The 26033-nt window shown below is 46.2% G+C and overlaps 1 protein-coding gene across 3 annotated transcripts in view; it reads left to right on the top strand.

Annotated features, from left to right (window-relative positions):
• The first annotated feature begins 2942 nt into the window (after window positions 1-2942).
• LOC119179018 (uncharacterized) overlaps window positions 2943-26033 on the top strand; it is a 137099-nt gene continuing 114008 nt past the window's right edge. Inside the window, exons 1-7 of one of the 3 annotated variants that reach the window (XM_075882022.1) lie at window positions 2943-3162; window positions 5443-7743; window positions 11824-12002; window positions 13949-14019; window positions 17123-17179; window positions 18714-18794; window positions 20158-20289. In XM_075882022.1, coding sequence (XP_075738137.1) covers window positions 3154-3162; window positions 5443-7743; window positions 11824-12002; window positions 13949-14019; window positions 17123-17179; window positions 18714-18794; window positions 20158-20289 — 2830 coding nt within the window. In that variant the 5' untranslated portion in view covers window positions 2943-3153. The remainder of the gene's footprint in view (window positions 3163-5442; window positions 7744-11823; window positions 12003-13948; window positions 14020-17122; window positions 17180-18713; window positions 18795-20157; window positions 20290-26033) is intronic. The other 2 variants (XM_075882020.1, XM_075882021.1) reach the window with 2 other exon arrangements.

Here is a 26033-nt window from a genome sequence, read left to right as displayed (position 1 = left end):
CGCGTAAGTACGTGGTCTCTATCGAAGCGACGCTGCCGCTATACTTAACGCCGCTCGGCCTTTGGGAAGGTAGAGGAGATTCAGTTGTGCCGTACAGGGGCGTAGCCAAATATATTTTTAGGGGGGAGGGGGATTCAATGATGCTTTATGTGAATACGTGCGTGCATATATACGCAAGCAAAATGAAAAAAAAAAATCGATAGAGGGTGAGGTTCGAACACCCAATTCTGCCCCACCCCCCCTCGCGTCTAGGCTCATGGAGCACTATACTGCGACACTATAGCGCCTTCTAACGTCATTGTTCACGTCTCGTATGGTAGTTGGAGAACTCTTTATCTCGTTCAGAAAGAGTGGACAAGTCCGAAGACCACCGATTTGAGACCGTGACAACTGCTGAAAGCAAACAAGCAAACATAAAAGAAGCAACATCTCTCAAGCACTTAGAAGTGTGGCAGCTTGGGCTAGTTGGTATGGCATGACGATAGTTATAGCGCGAGAACAAAACGACGACACAGAGACAAGAAGCACGATATTGTTAGCATATCATTTGAAGTCTTATATGAAAAGGGCGTAGATTTAGGTGCACGTTAACGAACTCCAGGTGGCTGAAATCCCAGTACCCTTCCACTATGACGCATCTCATTATCATATCGTAGTTTTGGAGCGCGAAAGCCCACACGTTATTTACTATTACCATGTCTCAGTAAAACCCCATATAACGGTGCAGTGATGTGTGCATTGAAGTAGTTCTAAATCACAGAGGTGCGACAGAAATTATTGTGACGTTCCTAGTTTAAGCGCTGGGGAATTCAGTGAAGCCTCTAGATTCTAAATTCCTTATTTGTTGTATTATTTGGTAAAATATTTGGTAAATGGTAAAAAACCATTTACGCATAAATAGCCGTGACTTTGGTACAGAATTTTACAGCGTTGGTGTGTTCACCGGAACCGATAGCCGACGAATGCGCACATGGTCACGGAGCACGTGCTCAGGAGGACACTTCCTTCCTATTGGCTCACGCTATAGCTTGCGCGCGCAGAACGCCGCACGGTATTCGTGGAAATACGTGTTGATCTAATCGCACAATCTTCCTTTTTTCTTTCTTTACCATTTTCCTCATTTAGTAAACCTATATACAATTGTATACCGGAGCACCTGTAGGCTGTAGAGTCCTATGTGTGTCGCACATGAGAGACCGGTCATCCCTAAGCCCAGTTATGAAGAGGAAAAACAAAACAGAATTCATGAACAGCCAGACGGACGCGGCCGGTACGCAAGGCCGCCACGCTTGTATATACCTGAGGCGGATCATTTCGTGCACGCTAACGGAAACGCGCGGTTAGACTTTGCTCTTCTGCTTTATTCTCTCTACCCCTCCCTCCCTCCTCCTGTCTTTGCTTTTTCTTTTTTTTTTCTCTTGTAGAGAGAGGCCTCCACCCGAGCGACTTGCGATGCGCCGGTTCCATTTCAGGTTACGCAAGAGCCGCAGGCGTACTACAGCGAGAACGGCGTCTGCCATGCGTACGCGCGTGCGTACTTATACGTACACTACGTCTCGTGCTACGCCATGTGCTTTGGTGCGGCGGCGTTAAATAGGCCGAGTCTGGTCCCTCGCTTCTCGACCGCACAGAAAGGAAGTGAACACACAAACGACCGGCAGTCGCGAAATGGAGGCGAGCTGCCATGCTTCAGTTCGCAGTTTGATAGCCCCGGATGAGAGTGGGGGTTGCTTAATTGTGGGCGCCACATGGCCCTGCAACGCGATGTACGCACAGCCCTGGGCAACAAAATTAAAGGCCGTGTGTTATGCGAAAGTGACTGCGGTGTTTTTTTTTTGTTTCTTTTTAACGGGGAAATGCTCGCGATCGTGGCAGTGAGTGGTTCAGGTGGATTACTGTGCGCGTTGGCCAACCGAAACGAAGGGAATGTTATATGATGTGGATGTCATGCAGTATGACAGTCGTTGCATCATCGGTCTTACTCAATTCAAACGACGTCGCGTGGAGAGACATCGTCTGCGTCAGCCAATTTCCCGCAATGGAGACAAAACTTCGGGTTCTGTGCTGGGGCCACGAGCGCTTCGCGTTTCTTGGACAGCTATTCAGTTTTGGTAAGCACGCGTGTTTAGGGAATGCTGGAAATGCCGGGAAAATGTATAGCATGGATAGAGAAAGCAGGCATCATAAACACGTTTCTTCTTGTTGTTTTTTTGGAGGTTGGAAATTCAACGAGCGTATATTTAGAACGTATTCACTCATTCTTTACGCTGGCATCTGCGTAGATCACGGAACGCGTACAATTATGCCACCGAAATGCTGCGCAAACTCAGTTTTTGAACCACGACGAATATTCGGAGCTCTCCGCCGGCACACCCTCAACGTATCTATCCGCGGCATGACACGTGTGCCGTAAACGACGAAACTTGTATAGCGTTTTATGTAGCAAGCGCTGCTGTTGGGGTGACACGACCTCGCGCACGATACAGAAAAGAAAGAAACCTTTGTGCATACGACAGTACGCAGGCCTTTCTTCTTAGGTCGCTTCGCTGAGCACGGAAATCCTTTGCAGCCGACGCGGCAGGCAGTTTCTCTCTGTGAGCGCCTAAATCCTACCTAAACCCAATTACGTAAGTGGCAAATTTAGTCCAAATAAACAACTCAGGCAGTTAAAGTAAGGCATACAATAATGTCCTTTCTGTATTTACGTTGACTAGATTTTGAGTGAATTGTCGTAACGCTGCAACAGTTGAATATTCATTCTTACATCGGATGCGTGACAAGGCCTTGCGCAAGACATAGCGGTAGCATTTACCAAGCGCGCGCACTTATTTGTACCCACAAGTCCTTGCGTGCTCACCGAGTGCAGCAGCAGCGCCTCCGCTCCCGCCACCTGCCTCCTCGCTGCGCCAGCCTCTCCACACGGTAAAGAAAACAAAAAAAAAAAAACGACAAAAATGGCTAAGAAAGCATCGCAAGACTCGTAGCAACGTATGCGTATTGCTTGTGTGGCAACGATGTGTGCGCTGTAACTCGTTTCGCTCGCCTCCCTCGAAGCTGCGAGGCGAATTAATTGTCGCTACGTCGGGAATATGTGCCCGTGAAAGTGTGTTTCGATTCGCGCGCGAATCGGAGGATACCGTTGTTCGGAACGCAATGGCAGAGGTGAGTGGAGTCGGCGCCGACAGCAGCGGCCGCTGCACACGGGCTCCGTTATCACATGTTGGCGCTCACATGCGCCGTTGTTTTTGGCTGAACGTTTCCAGAGCTTACGAGGCCGGACAGTTGTTTGTTGCTGCGCGCCGCTTAGGCCTTTGTTTTTTTTCCCCTCTTGGAAACCATAATGATGTCCTTTGGCACGGCGGACCGCATCATCACCGCAAGCGCTGTCTCTACACGCTGTTGGTTCCCCGTTCAGCGGTTTTTCTTTCCTCGTTTTATGCTGCTAGACGTAGTAGCTACGTGTGTGCGTGTAAAACGCGCTTGTACGCTCGCCAGAAGTTGAAACAAGATCTGTTTCTTGGGGGTGTGGCACCGGCACGAGTAGGAGAACGCCTGCTACTCTTCGGCAGCACCGAACATAACGTTTTGCGAGATCGCGCATTGCATGAAATCTGTGAGCCGGTGTTTGCGCGTTATTTGAATTTGGCAGATGACTGTAGTGCAGGTGATCTTACTCAAGCGGTACCCCCGTTTAAATTTTCCCTTGCTTTGGCCCCCTTTTTTTTCTTCATTTCATTTCTTGGCCGAACGGCCCGGTTGTCGACCGTACGAACGACTGCGTGCGCGGAGATCCGCGAGTCACTCCCGATCAATAGTCTGTCGCCTGCCTAGCTGACTCCGCTGTGGATTCGCCAGTTGTATCGTGACGAGTTCGACGGATGATGCCGCGTGCAGTGCTGCTTTTAAAGCAACGTATCGAATCCCAGAGCAATGCACTAGGAACTCGTCTTCTCGAGCCTCAAATTTGTTTGGTTTCGCCATTCAAACGTTGCTTGAAACCCTGCCTCAGATTTGCGCTATCGCGGGATGCACAGCGCTGCCCGATCGCGATGCCGTGTCAATGATCTTGACTTCTACATACAACTACAGCCGGCCCAAAGAGTTACTGCAGTATGTGGCTATCCGGGTGCACGTGTGATATACAGGACCAGCAGAGTACCGTGTCTGCATATAGTTCGTATTTTGAGCAAGAGCCTCAGATTTTGCGCGAACGTGGCTGCATGTCGCACTCGCTTGGAGGAACCAAAGCGAGAAAAAAAACGTGCGCAAAATGTCGAACAGCTCTGCCGTCGAAAGCGGCAAGTGGCAGTGCGCCACTTTCGACGTAAATGTGAAAAATGTAGCCCCTGCTACTGCAGGCCCTCACGTGTCCTTTCACGTGTGACACAAAAAAATCTGGTGGCGCGAAATAAATCTCCAGAACGCGTTTATTTTTAGAACCAAACAACCCTTTAGAACCAAACAACCCAGAATAAGCAACGATCCCCAACAGCTGCGCACCAGTTATAGCGTTCGCGTTGACACGTGTGGTGCGAACATCTTTGTCCCGACCGTCTTCTCGCGGGTCTTCACGTACGCGTGCACTACGACGCCCGCTCTTTTAGTTTTATTTTGGACGTCACAGTGTACACGTTCTGCACGTATGCGTGAAACGGCACACCTTTCCCTTCTGAGCCTGAGGGCCTCGCCTCGCACGTCGTATTGTTCGCGGCATGAGCGTGCGGGCTCGTCGCACGTCTTCATTATTCCACTGGCAGCTCTTTTACTGATGTCGTTTGCTTTTTAAATATTTGCTTGTTCTAAACTAGCACATCTCGCCGCGTGCTCTCGCGGATTCGTTTAATGTTGTTCGCTTCCACGTCTCGACCTCCTCACCCTCTTTTAAACTTCGAGAGCGGAGAGCACGCTTAGCGCGAAGGCGAGAGATGGTAGGTGGTGGTGGTGGTGAGAGAGACACGGGGATCGGCAGCGAATGTGGGTCAGGAGTGTCTGCCCTCCTCCGTAGTTGGCTCGGCCTGAGGGGAGGGAGAAAACCCGAAATGGATGTGAGAAGGGGTCATCTGGATTGGGATGGGAACAACACGTTGAGAAATGAAAGGGCCCTAGCGAAGGGCAGGTGCGTGTGTTTATTTTGGTGGTGGCGGAATTGGGTCCGTGTTTCCTTTTCTGATTGGAGAGAGGGACGTCAGAGAAAAAAAAAAAACGCTTCTTCTCTGCAGTTGGTTCAAAGCGGTGGGTGTACACCGCTTCTGCTTGCAGGCAACACGTGTTTTCTGGGATGGGTGTGTGAATTGTGCAGTCCGTGTGCTACTATGATCACATCGGATTACTTGTGTGCCCCTTGATTACGAACTGCAGTGCATGCGGTGGGATTGTAAGTGTGTGTCTGATGCATCTCGTGCCTGTGTTTGCCTAAAGGCCTGGTCTTTTCCCTTCACCCAGGGTCATAGGCCTGACGCTGGACAGCAGAGGAGCTCCAAGATTGCCCGTTTCATACCAAGACCACAGCGTGTCATTGCAAAGAAACTAGAAGACTTCACATCGCTCCTCCCCAAAGCTTCTTCGAGCTTTTCACCAGAACCTGAACCGCTTCTACAGACCTCCTCTGGTTCATTAAATCGTAGGAGCGCAGAAGTATCAGTTAATGAGGCGTTCAGAAGAACCCATAAATACCTCAAGATTGGAGATCGTGTGTCCATAGGAGATTCAAAACTCGGTATACTTCAGTACTACGGAGAGACACACTTTGCCGAAGGAGTACTGTGTGGCATTGAGCTTGATGATGCAGCAGGCGGGAAGCACAGTGGCATTGTTGACGGTGTAGTCTACTTCACGTGCCGTCCAAACCATGGCATTTTTGTGCCGGAGTCAAAAGTGAAACTGCATGTTCAGCAATCAGTGCCAACACTACCTGAATTACCTTCGCCAGCCCAGACAGAAAATGAACAGCCAGCAGTTAGGCCAAAAAGTGCATCACTTCTGTCACGCCTCCCAAAGCTTGGGTTCTCGGGTAGAGCGTCAAAATCAAGGCACAGAGAAATAGATACAACAGAGGAAGTCGACGATGCTGGTGGTTATGTGACGGTTTGCAGTACTGAGGTAGTGTCATATTCAGCAGAGCGTGACGCACCCCTGTGGAAAGATGCTACCGTGTATGGTTCTCCAGACAGTGACTCTGATGACTATGATCGCCGAGACCCATCACTACGAGATCATGTAAGTCCAGAGGTTCTCCAGGAACTTCGTTCTGCACTGATGAGTGAACTGCCGCCTCAGCAACCAGCTCCTGAACCAAGTGCTGCACCAAAAAACGCACTTTCCCCCATCCATGAGAATTCTGACGAAGTTGAAAGCAGGTGTGCTAAGAAAATACTTTCACAGAGTCCCGAAGGAGCTGTTGGTGGGGTAGACTTCCTGTCCCCAATCGCCGAAATCATGGATGAGATCGATGAAGGTTCGAAGCAAGAGAGCCTTGGATTACTAACGGATGGCGCTATGAGAGATATTGCTGTCTCTGTCGATGGACAGTCGTACCAGGGGGTTCTCCCAAACTCGTTTTCTGTGGACGATGTGGCTGACATTATGGATGAAGAGCAGCTGGATGAGGTGGAGGAAGAATCCTGTGCTGCATCCACAGCATTCAAGCCTAGCGACCCCCTCACTAATGACAACATTCCAATGATAAGTAGTAATGTGTTGCGAATATTGCAGTATAACTTCCCCGACCAAGTAGACTACCTCAACACTGTTATGGCTCGCAGTGGTGCGATCATAACAAATGAACCATCACCGTATAGTCAAACTATGTCTGAAACACCCTCCTCGGCAACTGACGAATCTGGCTTGAAAAGGACGTCCGACAGTCTCGAATGCTCATCGGGATTTGCGACCAGCATCGGTTCTGTGGAGTGCGAGCTTCCGAGTGCTGCCGATGCACTGACCGCAGTCAACCTGAGCAGCCTGCAGGGAGAGGATGGTACCAGGCCCAAGCGACCCACGTCGGCCTACACTGTTCACAGCACGGACACTGGCTTCCAGGGTGACTCCGAGATGGAGAACCAGAGTGAAGCCGGGACAGCAGTGAGCCCGTGCGAAGAGAAGATGATGCGGTGGTCCACCTGCAGCAGCCAAGATAGTGGCGCCGTCTCTGAGTCGGAGTTTCAGAGACGAAATCTCCATCCGGACTGCTGCCTGGACTGTGGCCGCACCTCCTCGCCCGCCGGGAAGCACCTTCCGCCCCTCCGCCTACAGGTACCAGTGTCCAAGGATCCCATGTCGGCCGTGAAGAAAGATGAAGCGGACGCAGATCAGGAACAGTCCGCTAACGAAGTGCAAGTTGATCGGGGAGAAGACGCTGGAAAGCGAGAAGAGGCCTGCGAGGAGGGCAGTAGTCCGGATGCACGGCCTGCTGAGGCTAGTGCAACTCAAAACAGGGCATCTGAGCCCGAAACTGAAGACGTCAATCATGTTGGCGCAGAAAATGCGGTGGCTGAATCTGACAATACTAAGGTTGCCGCGTCAGTGGGCAAAGTTGAAAGGACGACATCGAAAAGGCTCCCTGTTTCCTTCCCGAGGCCAGCACCCAAGGTAGTTGTCTCTAAAGTGAAGGCAATGATTGAAGCAGGCAAAGCGGAGAATGAGGAGGTGGCAAAGAAAATTGTTAGGCAACCGAAGAAAGGTCGGTGGGATGACGTCACATCGAAATTGGCTGCGAGCATGGCTGATGAAAAGGCAAAGCCAAAGGTAAGCGTGAAGCTCTTATTAGTTTGAACAGTATGCCTTGCATTTATTTAATATAGCACAGTGCAGTTGAGAGAAAATGCAACTCTGTTATAAGCATGATGTAACAATAATCATGAAAATTGGGGTAACATAGATTTAAATTATGGGAAACCTCTTTTTTTGTAAACCAATTGCAACTGTCGCATATCAAATGATTAGAAACGAGCACCGATATAGGAGAAATGCTACCATAGATTTCAATTATGGGAAGCTTTTTTTTTGTAAAACGATCTGAATTGTTGTCATGTCAAATGGTTATAAACGACCACTGATATGGGAGAGGTGCTTTTTTGTTTGCACTAAGAAAAGAACTTGAACGACTCCAAGGTAATTCATAATTGACAAGCTCCGTCATTTAAAATGAGGATAAAGAATGGAGAACAGAGAAAATGGGAGTGAATTGCATTGAGCTGAGAGCTTGTTTACTGTGACCTGCTTGTAGTGACTTGCATATGAGTCCATTCTCTCTCAACTTTATTCTCAGGAGCTGTTACTGAGATCTGCTGCCATGTACATTCTTCATCGATAGTTTGTGGCTCTGTTGTTGTGTCTCACTCCTGTAACGTAAGGCGGGCGCTTCTTTGACATGCCAGCTCTGTTTAGCAAGCCGTGTGGGCAGTTTCGCTTTACCTGTTCATTGTGTTGCCTTTCGATTGAGTCTTGCAAGAGGTCTATTGTGGACAAGTGCAGCCAAACAGATGACCTATTCAGGCAATTACAAGCTGTGCTTATGTCTTTCGTTGTGTGTTATTAGGCGATTGCCTTTTTTTTTTACCTATTGATCCAATGTATTGTGCTCTTACTGGGTAGGATACGTGATGACACCAGTGTGCACGTCACTGAACAAGGTATTATCTAGCATGCATTCATGAACGGCAGCTGTGTTTGTGTCTCTTGAAAATACACAAACCCAGTGGGTTTGCAGGGAGAGAGGTTTGCTTTTGTTTTGAAAGTATTATTCGAGCATTATGTGCTGTGAGTGCCAGACATAATGTTTAAATCTTACTGTAAATAAAGGAATAGCCTTCCAGAAAAAAAAGGGTTGAAGAAAAAAAATCTGCAGCATGCAAAAAAGTTTTGTACAGCCTCATGACGACGCCACTGGTTTTAGAAGCATTGGTGCGTAGTGTGATAACGTTACACTTGAAGTTGAGAAAAAACGTAGTGCAATGATTTCTACGGAGCTCTCTAACATTGAGATAACCTAAACATGGCAATAAGAAAAAAAAATTAAAGTTGTTGTTTTGCACTGCAGTAACACTCTCACAATTTGAGGAGAAAAATTACTTTCATTATATTCACTAGCGTGCAATTTATTTTTAAAGAGTAAACGCATAGATTATTTAGAAAAGTTGCCGGGTAGTCCTGACTGATCTATTGCATATTTGGCTAGTCACATTAGAGAAAATTAGCATTGTTGAAAGCAACATCTAAGGTAGGAACCATGTTTTACATTATGTGTAAGTTGGCTCAAACGGTGGTAATTACACGCAAATGACAGTTATCAAGGTAGCTTTGAAGTGGTACTTAACAACCCCGTCCACACCACTAAAGTTCTATAAATGGCCACTCCAACAATTCATTACTGTTTTTCGTCAGGGTCCTTTATCCTTTATACCCAATATCTCTCATAGCATGGGTGTTACATTGCCATGATGACAGTGGTAATGACTGCAATTGTGTTGTGTTAGTACCAACTTACCAAATTAAAAAAAAAATTACATGAATAATTTTGTTTAGTTTTGTCAGTGACCTGTTGTGTAAGACCCACTACCCCTCTTTCATGTAAAATAACTTGGGAAATGAATTATTCAACTAGGGACTACTTGCATCAACTTTCCCATCAAAGCATTGAAAGCCTTGAATCAGCATATGCCAATTTCACTGACAAAATAGTCAGGCATCGAACAGACCCCACAAGAGTTTAATAACAGTTTCCAGTGACAGTTGTCTAAATGCCACCAAAAAGTTTCAACTCTTCTGGGCACATGCGTACTCTTGCTAAAAAAAATGTGACAGAAGCTTCGAAATGGGCCCTTTCAGCCACACACAATGAGGCAGAAACACTCATCACTAACGGAAGAGGCCTCAAACACACGGCCTGTGAAACACGTGGCCAGTGATGTCTGTGTATTTTTGTCCGCTTGTATGTTACTCGAAAATAGGCATGAATCAGTACCAACTTGCCCAACTTTCAGCACTCTTCCTATTTTTTCTTTAAAAGTGTGCATGAGTGGCACAGATGTGACTAGCCCCAAGCATTTTTGCACACCGTCCAGTCACCATGTGTTCAAATGTAACCATGAAACAAAAGCTCTTATACTTCGGAATCGGCTTCCAGACTTCATGGAGGTCAGCATTATTACTCGAAATATGACAGCGATTCCCCTTTAGAAATGACGCATATATCACATAAGGGATAGAATTTTCAGTTGGCAACGTTAGCTGACATTTTGTTCGGAATCCCCTGCCCGCTTCTACCTTCTTAATCCCTGTCCATGGGCAAATCAAATTTCGTGACTGTGGCGCACTAGTTGAGGTAAGCCATAAATGGGTAGTACAAAGTGAGCCGTTCGCAAGCGAACGTGCATAGGCCCTCCTCATTGGTTTGCCTTGAGGCCCGGTTTCCTGAAAATCAAGGACCTGGGAAGGTTCTTACTTCAATCCAACCTCGCTTCAAAAAAGTAGGGAGCTCATAAAACAAACTATGGGTACGATGTGAAAGATGTTTCAGTTAATTCGGCGTACTGCAATTGGCACTTTAAGTGCAAGCGAGTATCGCAAGACATCGAGTTACAGGCAAGCACTCCGACGATGGTTCTGTAGCGCCTAAATGCATTAAACTCGAGCATACACATGATGCCAAAGCGATGAACTGCATTGAGGAGCAATTAATCTTAAGAACAGTGGTACGAAGTTCAGTTTATTCAGCACGAATAGCCCTGGCGATCTTCGTCGTTGCAGTTGCATTCTCCTTCGATCTCTCGCTTTCTGTGCATTGAACTATTTTATCAAGCATGCTAGAATGTTCTGTTGACGGTTGTCATCCGTTTGTATGTACTGCAAACGGGGATGCATGCATGTCCACTTGCTCGGTGTACAACAAAATTGTATAATTGAGGCCTCCGAGAGTGCTCCGGCAATCGCGGAGACCAACAGAAAAAAAAAAAAGTGGTCCCAGTCATTTTGCGATTTACCTGTATGACGTGCTTGTTGCATTTCATAGATAAAGCCGGAATTTAAAGCCTCGACAGCCCTCAGGCATAATGCTGTGGAGCTTCAGGTTATCGGCATTTGCTGCATGTGCTATGTTTATCATCACCTATCTACTGCTGCACGGTGCGCACTGCGGTCAAAGGCTCTGTTAAGCTTCATAATTACTGCGGTTCCCCTTGATATCAAAGCTACTCAAAACAATAACAGGAGACCTACGCTATCACACTTTCTCACGCGAATGGCTGTAGACAACGGGAGTGATTCGCTTACCCAACACAACTGCCCATGTCCAGTGCTCCCGCCGTTCTGCTTCGCGAAAGCTTTGGAAAACAGTAAAATGTAGTCCTTTACGTCCGTAGCAATTCACAACGCAACTGTAGCGTCGGCTGGGGTCTTTTGTCAGAGAGCACGGAGCTGCTGCATCTGTTCTTGTTTTCGCCATCGTTCTGGTGAGTGAACCAGCAAGCCTTTCACGGCGGTTCGGTGACCCGCCTGACTAGCGGAGATAAACTCGTACCTCTTTTTTGAAAATTTGCAATGCTTAAATACAACTAATACTTAGCTCAATCACTGCTTTTTTACGCTGTAGTTGCACCTGGTTGCGCAGCAAACTGTGCAAGAGATTCGGGCATTGCACTACACAAAACTGCGTCGACAGGTGGCGCTGCCTCTCCGCTAAACTCCATTCGGACGTTTATCGATAGTGTTGGCTTCTGTGTACTGTTCCTTTTGATAAGACATACTGGGCAATGCATGTATACATTAACAGGTGCTGTCCACTACAATCATTCCTTTTTTTCTGAGGTTATGCTTTCTTCAATGCAGGTGAAAGAGGTAAAGAGCAAGGTGTTCACCAACCTGGAAGGTGCGAAGCAGCAGGTCACGCGGCCCACTGCTCTGCCACCAACTCTTCGCAAACCGATGCGCAGCACATCCTCCAGGGGCAGCGTCCGAACTGAGGCTGATGCATTGACACCGACAAGTGAACGGCACCATGAATCGCCGTGAGTTTGCAGAGCTTCCTTTGCAGCAGCACAAAGGGCTAGTAGGCTTGAATGGCTTAGGAGCCATATTTTGAGTTGGTGTTATTACTGTACTAGCGCTTTCAGCGCACACTGATTGGCTGGTCGAGGAGGTGGGGCAAATGCTCATTTCTTGAAAGACGTGGTGCAATGCTTTGATTGAAAGAAAAAAAAAAGTAAGGGACAGAAATAACGTGGCCGTTCTTTCTATCCCTTCTGTTTTCTTTCTGTTTGTAACCTTGGTCCACATCTTTCAAGTAGCTGTGCACCAGCTAACTAGCCCAATGTAGCATTTTGTTATTTAATCACTTTAAAGGAGATGAAAGTCGAAAAACGCAAGTTTTTTTCAAAATTACATATTTTTCATTTTTTTACAAGTTTAGTTTATCTACTTTCACAACAAAAAAGAAAGCTAAAAGTTATAATTATACCTAAGGTAGGTTAAAACCCTTTTTAAAGAGCACAAGGTGGCTACTAAAAACTCAGTTTAGAGTCCCCTGAAAATGGTGACCTGGCTGCTTGCCATTGCATTTTGCATGGGAAGTTCACTAAGTTCACATGCTCAAAATGGCAATGATTGCCAAGCTCTCGTGATGGAAACAATTAAAAAAAACATATCTTCACCTCATAGATCAGCTTTCGTTTTTACCTTTAAAATGTGTTTTTCTCAAAATCCATTTTTGGACAACTCTTTGAGTTTAGACATGATGTATTTGGTGCTTCTGATAGCCAGATCAGGATGCAATTTCACCCACATATTCCTTAACATGTGAATGGTGCAAGTATTTCCTTTAAGACTTTGTATCTCCTCTATCATTATAACAAACTTTAAGCAAACGATTAGCGGAGGTCAAGGATTGTAGAAATTCTCACATTACAAGCTTTGTTGTCCATTAAAATGCCTTATACACACTTTCTTGATAGTTATTTGCATTCTACAATTAATGTGGAGCACTATGAGCTATTAATCGCTCAGAACTATAAAAGTTTAGGGATGCAAAAAGTTTCTTCAAAATGAACTACACTTTACACATTGTCACAGCACAAAGTGAAAACTGTGCTGCTTACTATAAAACTAATTATATACTTGAAATCGGCATAAAAGCTCATATATATGGCAGTAAGTTTTTTGCCCTAGGCAACACCTTAATGAAACTTATTATTATATTTTTTCTAATCGCATTTCCCCTTATGTCATTGGACATGTGACTTATTACAGCTTGGCCGTGTCACATTCATCAGTAAAGTGAAGCAGCCATTCAACCTGTGCGATTCCAGATTAGTGCCAGAAGGGACACCAGGCGAGATTTCCAAGACCATTATGTGGCAGCTTAACTGTTCTGTTGAATTTTTTTATCACAATTACTGTCCACCTTGTGCCATCAGACATGATAAACAGTCTGGGAGATCCCAGGTTCAGAGGCAATTCTAACGACGATAGGCCCTATATGTAGGGAACTTGTCCTGTTATCGCATGCTCGTGCATTGGCCCTGTCTCCTTGATATGCGGTTATCAATGAAGGTTTGTTATATGTACCAGTATTCAGAAACATCGCAGCCCACCTATATTTATGTAGGAAGTACGTTGTACTTTTGCAAGGCATTTGGCTGTGTGGCAAACAGGACCTTTTCTGACTGTTGAAAATGTTGGTTGAATGCAAAGTGTTCTCCCTTCACCCTGTATGCAAAATGGGGTAAATTGATTGTTATGAGTATTTCGCCATGAGATTCTTTCACGGCTCGTTCAGCTTTTGTTACGCAGACTAACACTCATTATATGCAAAACCCAAAATTTATTTTGTGTTCTACTTATGCGCAATTGTGACGTGCTATTTTTGCATTTCCCTAAACAACCTTTGCGGTGCACCTAATTATTGCAATGAATGTAGAAGACAATGGAATAATCTAAGGTGAGCGTGTGTTTTTAGGGGCGGGGATTCGTCAAAGGACGACACTGCTGAAAGTACCACAACAGCACATGACGGCTCCATCATGAAAGGTATGGAATTCAATTACAATCCTTAGTTTTACTAGTATTTGCTTTTTGAATGCCTACGAGCTTGATCCGTCAGACAATGTACCTGCAGCTTTGTGGTACAATATCTGGGTGCGTGGTACAATGTCAAAAGGTGCATTTTCAGGATTAATTTTATCGCAGCTTGGAAGTGACAAGCCATGAACCTTTAGTGCTTCTTAGCAGCTATAGCTTGGGAATGATAAGAATGCGACTTGTTGGAATTTCGCTTCCCGCCCGCAAAGTTCAAGCGTTAGCACTCTCTCTCTTCTTCTGTTTTATTTGAAAGTAGGAGAGTGCAAAAAGAAAATGCAATGCTATCTTTGAGCATAAATAAGCTTACTTGTTAGGATACTAGACTATGCTCGACAGAATGTTGTCGACCATCAGTATTATAAACACTGAATGTAAGGAATGTTTGTTATTGAAATTAGTGCACAAGAAACACATGCTTATAAAGAATATCAGATGTGATGAAGGTATTTTCTTGCCTGGTGTGGCTTCATCACAAAAAAGTTCAGCTTTATCGCTTGTGAATTCTAAAATGGAAAGTGATCCTTTTATGCTAGTAATGCTCGTGACTATATTGTAGTGCTGAGCGCAAGAGCAAGGGGCTGTGCCCCATAAAAGATATGCAAAGGTGTGAGATTGTAATAATCCAGCTTTTGCCCTAAATGAGTGCATCTTATTAGTCTGCTGTCATACCTCCTTAATGGGAGACTTCGGTTCCTTACCAATCTTGTTCCTAAAGGAAGGCACTCATTACAACAAATATCGTCGAAAACAAAGAACATTGACGAAGAGAAAAAAAAAAATGCTGCACAATTCTTACTGTACATCACGGTAACTGCACTTTAATGAGCTTGTTGTAATTACAAAATTGGAGCCATCTCTTTGTAAAAGACTGAAATTTCTTTTACACAGTGTGTTGCCTGAGACAATGTTTCGAAAAGTGAACTTATCTTCTTCAAGGTGGAGACTGAAGCCCTCAAAAAGAAAAGCCCACTTGTGAAAACCTTAGCTCCAGTGACACCCTATGTTCGGGGAATTTTCATCTTTTAATCTTTCATCTTCCCCTTAACTTCTGCCTGTTTGTAAAAGTTATATGAGCTTCTGCATAAGGAGTAACTTGCAGTGCTTTATCGCGACGTATTGCCCGGTCTCTGAACACGAAGTAAAGCATGTTGTGAAAGATCGTGTGGTTGCGGCACTTTCCCTCCTTCTGCTGACATTACTGCTTGTATCGCCAAGAGGCGTACAGCCAGCATTGCACCGCTCTGTGTTGAGAAGAGAGCTGTGCTATGCTAATGAGGCTGCCGAGCGTTGATTTCCCTTTGTTCGCTGATGCAGGCAGCAACGCCGTCACGAGCGGTGTGGCCACAAACGCTCTTCTGTGCCCAGTTTCAGTCTCACGTTTTCTGAGATAAGGGAATCCATCGTGCCCCCCTCATGTTTCTTCGTACCCAAAACTCGATATAGCTGCTGCAAATAACTGGTTCCAACTTTTCTGTTTTGATGAGTTCACTAAGATCATTAGCCTTAAAGTTATTTAACATATTTTTGGTAATCGGGGACTAGTCACCATATGTGTTATGTCACATCACGGCCACCACCACTGATGGCATCTTACCAGAGGAACCACGCTTTTGATTAAATGTCACTATTTAAAAAATAACATTGTATAAAACATTTGTACAAAAACTTTTTAAATCTGGATCATTACTCCTTTATTACTTTGCATGCAATCTTGAAAGTGGGCTAATAGATGGAGAGACTACCTTTACTGTGTCATCGCATACGTAGTGCTCAATAATTGTGCATAAGAATGGAGTAGATGAGTTCTTTTGTTGAAGCTTACTGCCAGTAAAACAAGTTTTGTAGGTGAGAACTTAATGAACTAGTTTTGATAACTATATAACTAGTAGGTTTCAGCCGAAAGGGCTAAAGCTGTGTAACATTATGAGAAATCTGTTTGAGTCATCTTGGCATAGCTAAAGTGAAATATTTTCATAGGCCAGGCTACGTGTACTATCACGACAACTTGTACTCAAACTTGATGAAACGTCTTTTAAAAATGGTTTTTGTTGGTTGATGTTTTACTATGAGATGCAGTTCTGTCAATTCCATTAATACATGATTTAAATGTAGAATAGTAGATGACTGTCTCACCCACGACTCTGGTTGCCTTGTAGCTGCATTTTGAATAATAAAGTTTATACTGCATATTTTTCTCACTTCTACGATGTAATATGTAATAATGTGATTTATCACGTGTAAAAGGTCTTGATGTTGGTGCGCTGACATACAATACCATATACAGATTTCGTCATCTCAATCATTTTGATCGCTCCGCCGCCGTGATCTAGTGGCTAAGGTGCTCGGCTGCTGACCCGCAGGTCGCGGGTTCGAATCCCGGCTGCGGCGGCTGCATTTTCAATGGAGGTGAAAATTCTGTAGGCCCGTGTGCTCAGATTTGGCGGTGAACGTTAAAGAACCCCAGGTGATTGAAATTTCAAGAACCCTCCACTACGGTGTCTCTCATAATCATATGGTGGTTTTGAGACGTTAAACCGAATTAGCAATCACTCGTTGTGATGGCTAAGTGGCTGCAATGTCTCTTGTGAGCACAAGGTAGCTAGTTCGATTTGCAGCTGTGGTAATTCCCTTTCTATGGGACGTTTTATGGTAATTCATTTTCTGTGTCCCTTTCTATGGGACAAAATAATGAAAAAAAAATTAAAAGTTGGGGCGGGGGGGGGGAATGATATTTCTTTACTGTGGCATCCCCCACAGTCCATGTGACGCTTCAGCAGATATTGAAAAGAAATTAATCCACCATGCAATTCACCATTTTTCATTATCTCAGTGTTATCCAGCATGATTTACCAAAACTTCTTCACGTGGAACGCCGAATGCATTGGTGAAGATTTTAGCAATTTCTTTGTTTTATTGCTGCTCTCGTTTCACACCTTCAACTGCAATTCTGCTTGCGCACACAACTGGAACAGATGGTTCTCAATTCGATTTTGTTGTTTAGGTGTAACTGTGCATCAAGCAAAACTGCTGTTTATTTAAATCTATCCTTTAGGTGGTGATGCAGCATCAGTTCACTCTTCCGGGAAAGGAGCTGCATCGGTCAAGTCTGGTGAGTCGCTTATTTTTCTCTTGGCTGTGAGAAGCATAAAAACCTACCATTTGTTTGTAAAGAGAGCAATTTAGAAACTGTTAGTTCTGAGGAGCATGTGAACTAATGAGGATTGCAAAAGTACAAGATCAGCGTTTACCTTGCTCATCTTGTGTTTTTCTTAAGAGGTCCTCATCTGTTTGCGTTCCTTCTTGTCTTAAACAAAGACTTCTTTTGCTGCATTTGTCATTGCCCTGAAAGCCACTGGTCTCATTCCAAGAAGACTTTGCACGGCACTTTTTCTTTTTTTTTCAGTGTTGGAGAACACTTTTATTTTACACATTGTGGTGCTGTAGTGCAGCTATATAATTGGCATGGTCCGCTGCACACCAACACACATTTTTGTCATCCTCAGGAGATGCCCGTAGAATTCCGTTAACAAAGTGTGCATGCTTCTTGTCCCGTTTTATGTCATGTCAGCATGTTCTTGTGGGAATTGTAATAATGACTCAATCTCGAAACATCCACACAGCGTTTCCTTCCCTTTTGAAGGAGTATGTGGTCACACAATGATATTGTATGCTGTGATTTAGGTATTTTTTTATTTGTTTTTATTTTTTGCAAGCCGTGCAATTCAACTTGTCCCCACTGATTTAAATATACTTTGAATTTGTAAACCCCCCTACAACAATGCCCCCAGAGGGCACTGTAAGTATAAGTGTAAATAAATAAATAAATACAGACTCTTGCACATAGCGAGTTATTCTGAACTTAGTAGGGCGAGCAGAAGTGGATACTGTACCATAAGCCTAGTATGCACCAACACATCTGGTGAATAAACACTTCAGGCTCCATCAGTTGCACCGCATTGAAAATGAAGACAGCTGAAAAGCATGGATGCAAAAAAAAAACATTTATTAAAGTATCTGTTTCTGCAACTTCCCGGCATTTTTTGTGATCGAGGTATGCTTGCCATGTTGACTACTCATTACATTAATCTATACAACATAACACTGTCAGTAGACACAGATAAGTACACCTCTGGCCACTTCACCTAGAGTTGACTTATCATTTGCAACTGCAATCATCATCATCATTTTAGATTGTAGTACTGCTTCAGAAAGGAGATGGCAGTGGCTGCAGCATTCATGTTGCATTTTTTCTCTAGGATTTCCAGCTGCTTTTGCTCTGTGCCACCAAATCTTCCATTCTCGTCAGCTGATCAATCAGATGCATTTCTGGCAACTGCACTTTCATCTGCATTTCCTTTTCCTTGGCACGCACTCTAGTTGTTACTCTGATAGACCGCCCTTTCTTCAGTTTTTGCCGCATATGTTATCACCTATTTATTTTGAATTACTTGCCACATTTAGCTGCTAGCGTGTCACCCACTGTGCCCAATCTGCATTTCATACTGTTATCCTTGTGTCCCTTAGTGCGGTGCTCATACACCATCCTTTCCCATCACACTTGTAATGTCCCTAGCATTTGTTCGCATCTCTTTCTAATCCACCAAGCCTTTGCCCGTCTTACGACCCGCGTATCGTGCTTTCAGCCCTCTCAGAGCGCAAGACCAAGCCCGCTCTAAAGCGGCCAGACTACCCACGGCCATGGAATACAAGGCCACCCACGAAAGGTAGGCCAGCGCAGTCATTGTGTATCAAGCAGAAGAGGTTAGTTTCTTTTACGCGGAAAGTCTCACCAGTGCAGAACCCGATGCTCACCAACAAGTTTGCAAGAGAGGCCCTTGGTGAGACAGCACTGGACACAAAGTGTGTCGCAAGGCTGCAACTGAATGTGTGTTATGCTGCTTGCTGTAGGCTGGGTTGTTCGTTAATTTTTCCTAATTTTATTTGTCACCCTGCTAGTTAACTTGGTTTTCTTTGTGGTGCCCTGTGTATTTAATCTTTTGTTTAGTGGCTGCTGGCTAAAAGATGTTCTTGGCTGTACACAATGCCTCGCATGTGACACACTTTTGTAAATTTCAGTGAGTTATGATGCATATAATTTTCTACTTCACATGTTACGAAGCTTCTTACTCGTGTAGATTTGGATAAGCTGCTAGGAAATTCAGAAAAGTTTATTATATTTCGAACATTGCACTGATGAAGGACCTCAGCATAGTAAATGGCTCCCTGCTAAGTCGCACGCTTATTTGCATTGAAACTTTATCTGGAGGTCAATGTTTACAGTGTGTGCATTTTGTTCGACATCTACGGAATGGAGTACCTGCCAGTCTGATTCAGAGTAAATCTGCACGTCAAAGACTGCTCGTTATCTGCACACTGTCAATGAAAAAATTTAACTTCTTAGAAGGCATGCATGTATTGTTATATGTCCCCATCCTGGTTGCATGGCAATGAAATTTGTTAATTGACACTGGTTTCACTAACACAATAACTCTGTGTAACCCTATATGTAAGGCTATATTAGAATACGTGTTATGTGTTTGTAGTGCTGCTTGTTTCAGTTGTGTGCACTTCACCGTTTATTAGTCTCTCTGGCAATTACACAAAATGTTAATTGCTTACAGACTCGAGAATATAACTTCGTCGTTGTTGCTGACTGGCTTAGACGCCTAATGTGGCCGCCGACCAGCGAATTTAGATGTGCACATCATAGCCCCATAAAGCAAGATAGCTGTAGTCTGTGTGCATTTGGAATGCAATAGTTCAGGTCACTTGCACATCCTGCTTTGTATGTCGGCTGCTGTAGCCTTGTTATGCTGCTAAAACACAACCACAGTATATAGGATTTTTTTAGCACTATTTTTTTATTGAGGTAATTTAAAAGTTGAGTAAGCTAACCTTGCAAGCTGTGCTGTAAACATGTGCATGCTTGTTGAGAGAAAGCTTAGGTCGCATCTTCAGTTGGGGCAGCACCGCCTCTAGAGTGTAGTAGTTTGCACTAACCGAACTAACCAGAGTTCACCCCCTCCCTCCCTAACCCGCACCCCCTACCCACTCTCGTACACCTTCCATTCGGCCCAACTGGCCCAGAGTTGGACGGGTCTAGCATGAGCCGTCCCGCTTTGGCAAGGCGGAGCTTGCAAGTGCAGCCGAAATTGCCTTGCATGCCCAAAACGGTGCACTTTAGCCCCCTGCCCTGCAGCCCTGCATCACGGCGTCAAGGTCAGTGCAGGTCACATATATTGCATTTATGCAAGAGAAGCAGGGCTTTGCATGATCTACTTCTTATAATGTATGCTTTGTGCAGAAGGAATGTTGCATGCTGTGTGTGTGTATGATGCCTAGCTTTTGTATGTTCGTGAAGCATGGTTTTCATTTATGGCACGCTTCACATTAGTATTTGGTGATTATGGAGAAGATATCTTTCTTCATTAATTTCTCTTTAGTTTTTTATGTGAGTTGGTGTAGCAGGATATTCTATTGTTACATGAAAATATTGTTTAGGTGATCTATGGATACGTACACTGCACAATGGTGCAATTTTAAATCTTGCTAGTTTCATTACTCCATTCATTTTGAAGCCTTACTCTAATATGATAGCGGCCAGAAGATGCCCATAATTATTTCTGTGAAGTCATTTGGATGGTATGTTTACTGAACACCACAATCCTGCATTTCTTCAACCAAGTCCGAGCAGCATTGCATACTCTCACAATATTAGTAATGCAAATTCATTTGTGCCTCTTGGTACATCTGATCAAAGAGCAGAATTTTGGAACAGTTCCCAGCTTCTCTTCATTCTGTGTATGCTATGTTGAAACTTGCGATGTTCTCGGAATTTATAATACAGGTTTTTGCCACACCCAGGAGTGCGCATGGGGAGGGGGGCAATAGCGGGGGGGGGGGGCGCAAATTCAGCCCCATGTATTGACATGATAGGGAAAGGGGGCACTGCGACAAACCTTTGCCCCCCCCCCCCCCCCCCCTCGCGAAAGGAAACCCTATGCACGCTTATGGGGCTACACAAATAAAGAGAAAGACATTTGGCACAGAAAATAGGTTCCGACCTGCATGATGTTCTGTGCTTCCATGTGCTTTGTCTTTACATTTGATGGTGTTTACCCGAATCATTAATATTGATATCCTATTATAAAACCAAGTGTAAATAAGGTACTTATTTATTATTCCACTCCTGCGGTGTCCATCTCATTCACAATGTAGTCCCGATGTGCATTGGGCTTCCTGGTCGTGCCGTGAAATATCCCGAATAGTCTGCGTTAACCCAAAGACCTCTGTGGTTGGACCACCGTGGTGGTCTGTCCTAAATTCAGCCTTCCCCCCCCCCCCCCCCTTATTGTTTGCTATCACTTGACATACGATTCTAAAGCACGTTCGTACTCCAATTTCTGGTTTACTTATGGCAAGGCCTTATGCAACATTAGCACAATGAGTCTGTGACTGGCTCTCTTCTGGCCTTTTCGCCCTCTCGGCTCGTGACCGCCGTTCCCACCTTGAGAACCTGTGGGTACACGCTGCGTCCCCGATCGAGCGCTGGGCTTGGCCAGGAATCGCAGCCCATTTGCATTTACGCCCGCATTCGAACTTGGGAGCTTTTCGTCGTTTCAATCCGCCACCGGCAGCCGGTCTCTTGCTCTGGAAGTAACGCAGCATCCTCCTCGTACGAGGCGATGATGATGACGATGACGATGCGCGCCGCGGGGCCGGCCCCATTTTTTCGCGGTTATTCCCGTCGCACGACGACGACGACGATGGGGGGTTTTCGCGATGAGCGCGCGCTGTGCGAGACGCGTTGGCCCGTGTAATGACCGCGCGTAACGTCGGGCTGGGGCGGGAGCTGCTGCGCTCGTTCCGTCTTCTCGGCGGCGGTGGCGGCTTCGGACAGGCCGGCCCCCCCTTGATTCTAGTTGGCCGAGTGGCGCGCAACACGGCGGTTGTTACGTGCAAGACGAGGGCGACGAACTTTTGGGCCGGCCGGCTGGTTGGAAGGAATTATTGAGACCTTAACGCTGATGTGACGTGGAGAAGAAAGGCGGGGGTGGCCGCTAGCTGTATGGTCTAAATCGGAGTCCCCCAAAACTCGCCTCTTCTAGCGGGCCGCATTCACGCGATTCGGTCTCCTGCAAGGGCCGGAACAGTCAAGAAGAATAGCATCGAGCGAGTTTGGGTTAAGCGAAATGTCAGTTAACATTGCTGACAATAATTTGGAGGCTCATGAAAACGGGAACAGGAAATGACTGGTCCACGAGTGTTGAAGATTGGGCGAGTTGGTTCGTCGTACTTGAACTGGTATAGCGCATTACGGGGAACAAGAAACGGCCGAGCAGACCGACACAAGAGGACAGAGCGCTAACTTCCAACTGAGCTTTATTGTCAAATTCATGCAATTTGACAATAAAGCTCAGTTGGAAGTTAGCGCTCTGTCCTCTTGTGTCGGTCTGCTCGGCCGTTTCTTCTTCCCCGTAATGCGCTATACCAGTTCAAAAATGACTGGTGCCATGTGACTACTGCCTCTCCTTGGCCTCGTTTCTTTGTGCCTCCAAATACTTGTCAGACCGTGCACCAACTAGACCAAGAACGCGTTTTTAGTCAGTTGAAAGAAGGCCTGTACGTGGATCGTCTCGGGAGGGAACTTGACAGCGTGTTTCGAGAAATCGATGCTGACCTGCTGAATGGCTGAAATTTAGCCACTGATTCTGAAATACCGAGTTCTTGTTCGCACTGAAATGTTTCAAGACACGGTGACCGCATCGGTACCTCCTCTTCCCCACTAAAATGCTTCAGACCGATACGTTTGTGTAGCTCAGAAACATACTTATTCGGGAAATCAACAAGCCATGGGACAAAAAGCATCCATGTGCGGGCCAGTCGGCGTGTTTGAGGCCCCAGGTCCAATACGGCCCCATCGCCCACTTGCTAGCGTCAGGGGGAGATGGGACGGTTGTCACTTTCTTGGCGCGGCCAGCTCGGGCCGTCGTTGCGCGAACGGGTTTCGATTTCGTGTGCAACAATGTCGAATTTACACTTTCGTCATAAAAACACCCAACGCATACGCGGGAAGATTTCTCGTCGGTACGAGTCCCATCTGCGTACCACCGTTACGCGCTTTTGGCTGTTAGCGCTGCAGCAGCGTTCGTTTACAATCCTAGATGGCGCCACTCGCCCACATCGCGTGAGAGTGAAAAAGAAGTAAAAATGCCGCGGTATATAGTCTTATCTTCTAGGAGACAAGGCCTATACAGCGCTGGTTGAAGAGTGACCATCGGCCGAAGCACTGGAACGTCGTGAAACCGGACGACGGTCCGACCAACTTCGGAATCGTGCACGCGGAGGACCGCGGTTGAGCGAACGCGCTCATTTTCCTAATTCTCCGAGAGAAAGAGCTGCGCATTCTAGGCCACTACATGAATTATCCCTCCTCAAAGGCCCCGTTTTTTTATTTTTATCTTTATGCCCCGGTACATCTTCGAATATATAAGTGTGTTCTGCGTGCGTGTCGATCTGGCTCGTCTTTTGCGCCTTCCGTGCAATTAAAAAAAAAAAAAGTGGTGCAACGGAGGGGGTGTTGGTTGCCTCTTGGATACGCGTGGCCTTTCGGCGAGATTGTAACGATGAAGCGCGCGAAATGCGTTTCGTGTGTGCGAGAGGTATCGTTTACGTTTTGGAAGGGTGCGACGTGCGACCTGTCTATACCCACGCCCCTCGCTTTCGAAACATTTGAAAGAAGTTTATGTAGCGTGAGGCGAAAAAACGAACACAGGAAAGAACAGACTGAGAAGACAGAGCGCTACATAAATTTCTTTCAAATGTTTCACCAACAAGCCCACATCGCCACTCTTGTCCTCGCTTTCGGTCGACGACTCCCCCCCCCCCCCCCCCCGGTGGTGCGTCCAGAAGGGAGCCTTGAGTCAAAAGCTGCTGCGGACTACCCGGGCGCTCTCATTTACCCCGCTTTCACGTCGTCGATTGTTCTATATATCCCGGGCACGACTTAAGTGGTGTGCGTTTCGCGGGGTGGATCCGAAAGTGCTGTCCACGAAGCTGCTCGTTTGCCCAGCTGGGTCGTTACAGCGAGGAAGAAGAAGCCTCCGTGGGAACTCGGCCATTTGTGGTTTCTGTTGCTCGCGTGAAAGTTGCGTGTCCAAACCGTTATTTAGCCGATCTGATTGGCTCGTGGGGCCGCCGCGCAAGCTGGAAGACTCCTCTAATTGGGCGAAAAAGCAATACGAGGCGAATATCTTTAAAACTGTGGTCAACCGCATTAATGAGTGTGTACAGTCGTCTTTGACAGCTTACGTATATGTCTTGTCCACTTCTGATGCGGTCGCATTTTGTTGGAGGCGCGAAGTTCTATAGAGGCCCCCGTACTGGGATTTAGGTGCGCGAAAAAAAGAGAGAAATAAGAAAAAAAAACACCTACAGGTGGTCGACATTCCAGGAACATTCGACTACGGTGTCTCCCATAATCATAGCGGGATTTCGAAACTTAGGCCCGTATTCACAAACCAACCTTGGCCTTTCCTCACGTTTTCCTCAAGTTGGTATACTCTCTACTAGCGTTATAAGGGCACAGAAATGGTAACAGGGTGAAATATACCAACGAGATTGGTTCATGTACACTAGCCTACTTTGTCCAGCAAGCACAATAACGGCTTGAAACCGATGAGGAAAACTCGAGGTAAGGTCGAGGTTGGTTTGTGAATACGGGCCTTAGGCTCGTATTCAGAAACGATCCCCGTCTTGAAACTCGATCTCTGTTTCGCGTTGATATATCTGCGACGCGAAGAGTCTCAAGGATTCCTTGAGGTGGAGTTTCGAGTCGAGGAGCATTTGTGAACACAGGTCTTAATGCCCCATCAATTGTCAATTTACTTTTGCAAACACACCAGCCAGATGCGTCCGCTCATTTCGGTGACGTCACGATGGAAACAAAGTACAGTCCCTAAAATATTCACACATTGCTGTTTGGTGAGCGTAGTCTGTACCATATATCTCGGTTGTCGCTGGAAAACCACAATGCCCTCGTTCACGTGAGTTCGTCTTGGCAACCCTGCATGGTACGCGGATGAAACAACAGAGCCTCGCATGCCGATGATGGACGGGGTTAGACGGCGGACGTTTGGAGCGTAGGCATGCACAGCCGATAGTCATGACCCGCCAAATGAGGACGAGGACATCGTGATTGGCCCCGTCCACGTATATTTGCAACGAGCAACGTCGGGGAGTTTAATTGCTCTAGAGCGCCCCCTTCGTTGCTTTGCCGATAAGCATGCGCGCGCGCAGAAGTTGAGCGAATTAAAATCGTTCGCAGCGTGCACACGACTGCGTGGGCAAAGCCCGTCCGTGCCCATTCGTGGACCCGGTAATGAGTGCGCGCTGGGTTTAATGCAACACACTTGGACTCGTGGACCTTGCCAGCCAATGGCGGGTTGCGCATTTCTGGTGTGACGCCCGTGCCGTACCGTGGAGACGACGGCGCGGTCTGTTCAAAAGGGTGCTGCCGCCGGCGACCCACTTTTCTAACGAGGGAACAAGGGGTGGTCCTCGAGAAGCACGAAGGGGAAGAAGGGCTATAGCGGCGATCCGGTTTTAAATGTGGCGCTGCAACGTCTCGCACAGCTCGCGATGGAGGGCGCCACCGCTCGGAGTCGATGCGATGCCGTGCTTCTCAATGTGACCGCCAGGTGGCGCGAGGCTCGCGTTCGTTCGTACGAGGTAGTACGAGGCATCTGGAAAGGGGTAATGGTGCCGGCGCTCACGTTCTCTAATGCCGTATTATGCTTAAAGTCAGATATCCTGTCGGGGCTGGAGGTTAACCAAAAGGCAGTCGGCAGGTTAGCTCTGGGAGCTCACAGTAAGACTACAAACGAGGCTGTACAAGGCGATATGGGTTGGGCTTCATTTGAGGCGAGGGAAGCACAAAGTAAAATACGGTTTGAGGAGCGACT

The sequence above is a fragment of the Rhipicephalus microplus genome, chromosome 2 (assembly GCF_043290135.1).
Source record: "Rhipicephalus microplus isolate Deutch F79 chromosome 2, USDA_Rmic, whole genome shotgun sequence".
NCBI classification, from domain to species: Eukaryota; Metazoa; Arthropoda; class Arachnida; order Ixodida; family Ixodidae; genus Rhipicephalus; species Rhipicephalus microplus.
Note: the sequence above shows the minus strand (reverse complement) of the source record. Positions and strands in the feature narration are given on the sequence as shown.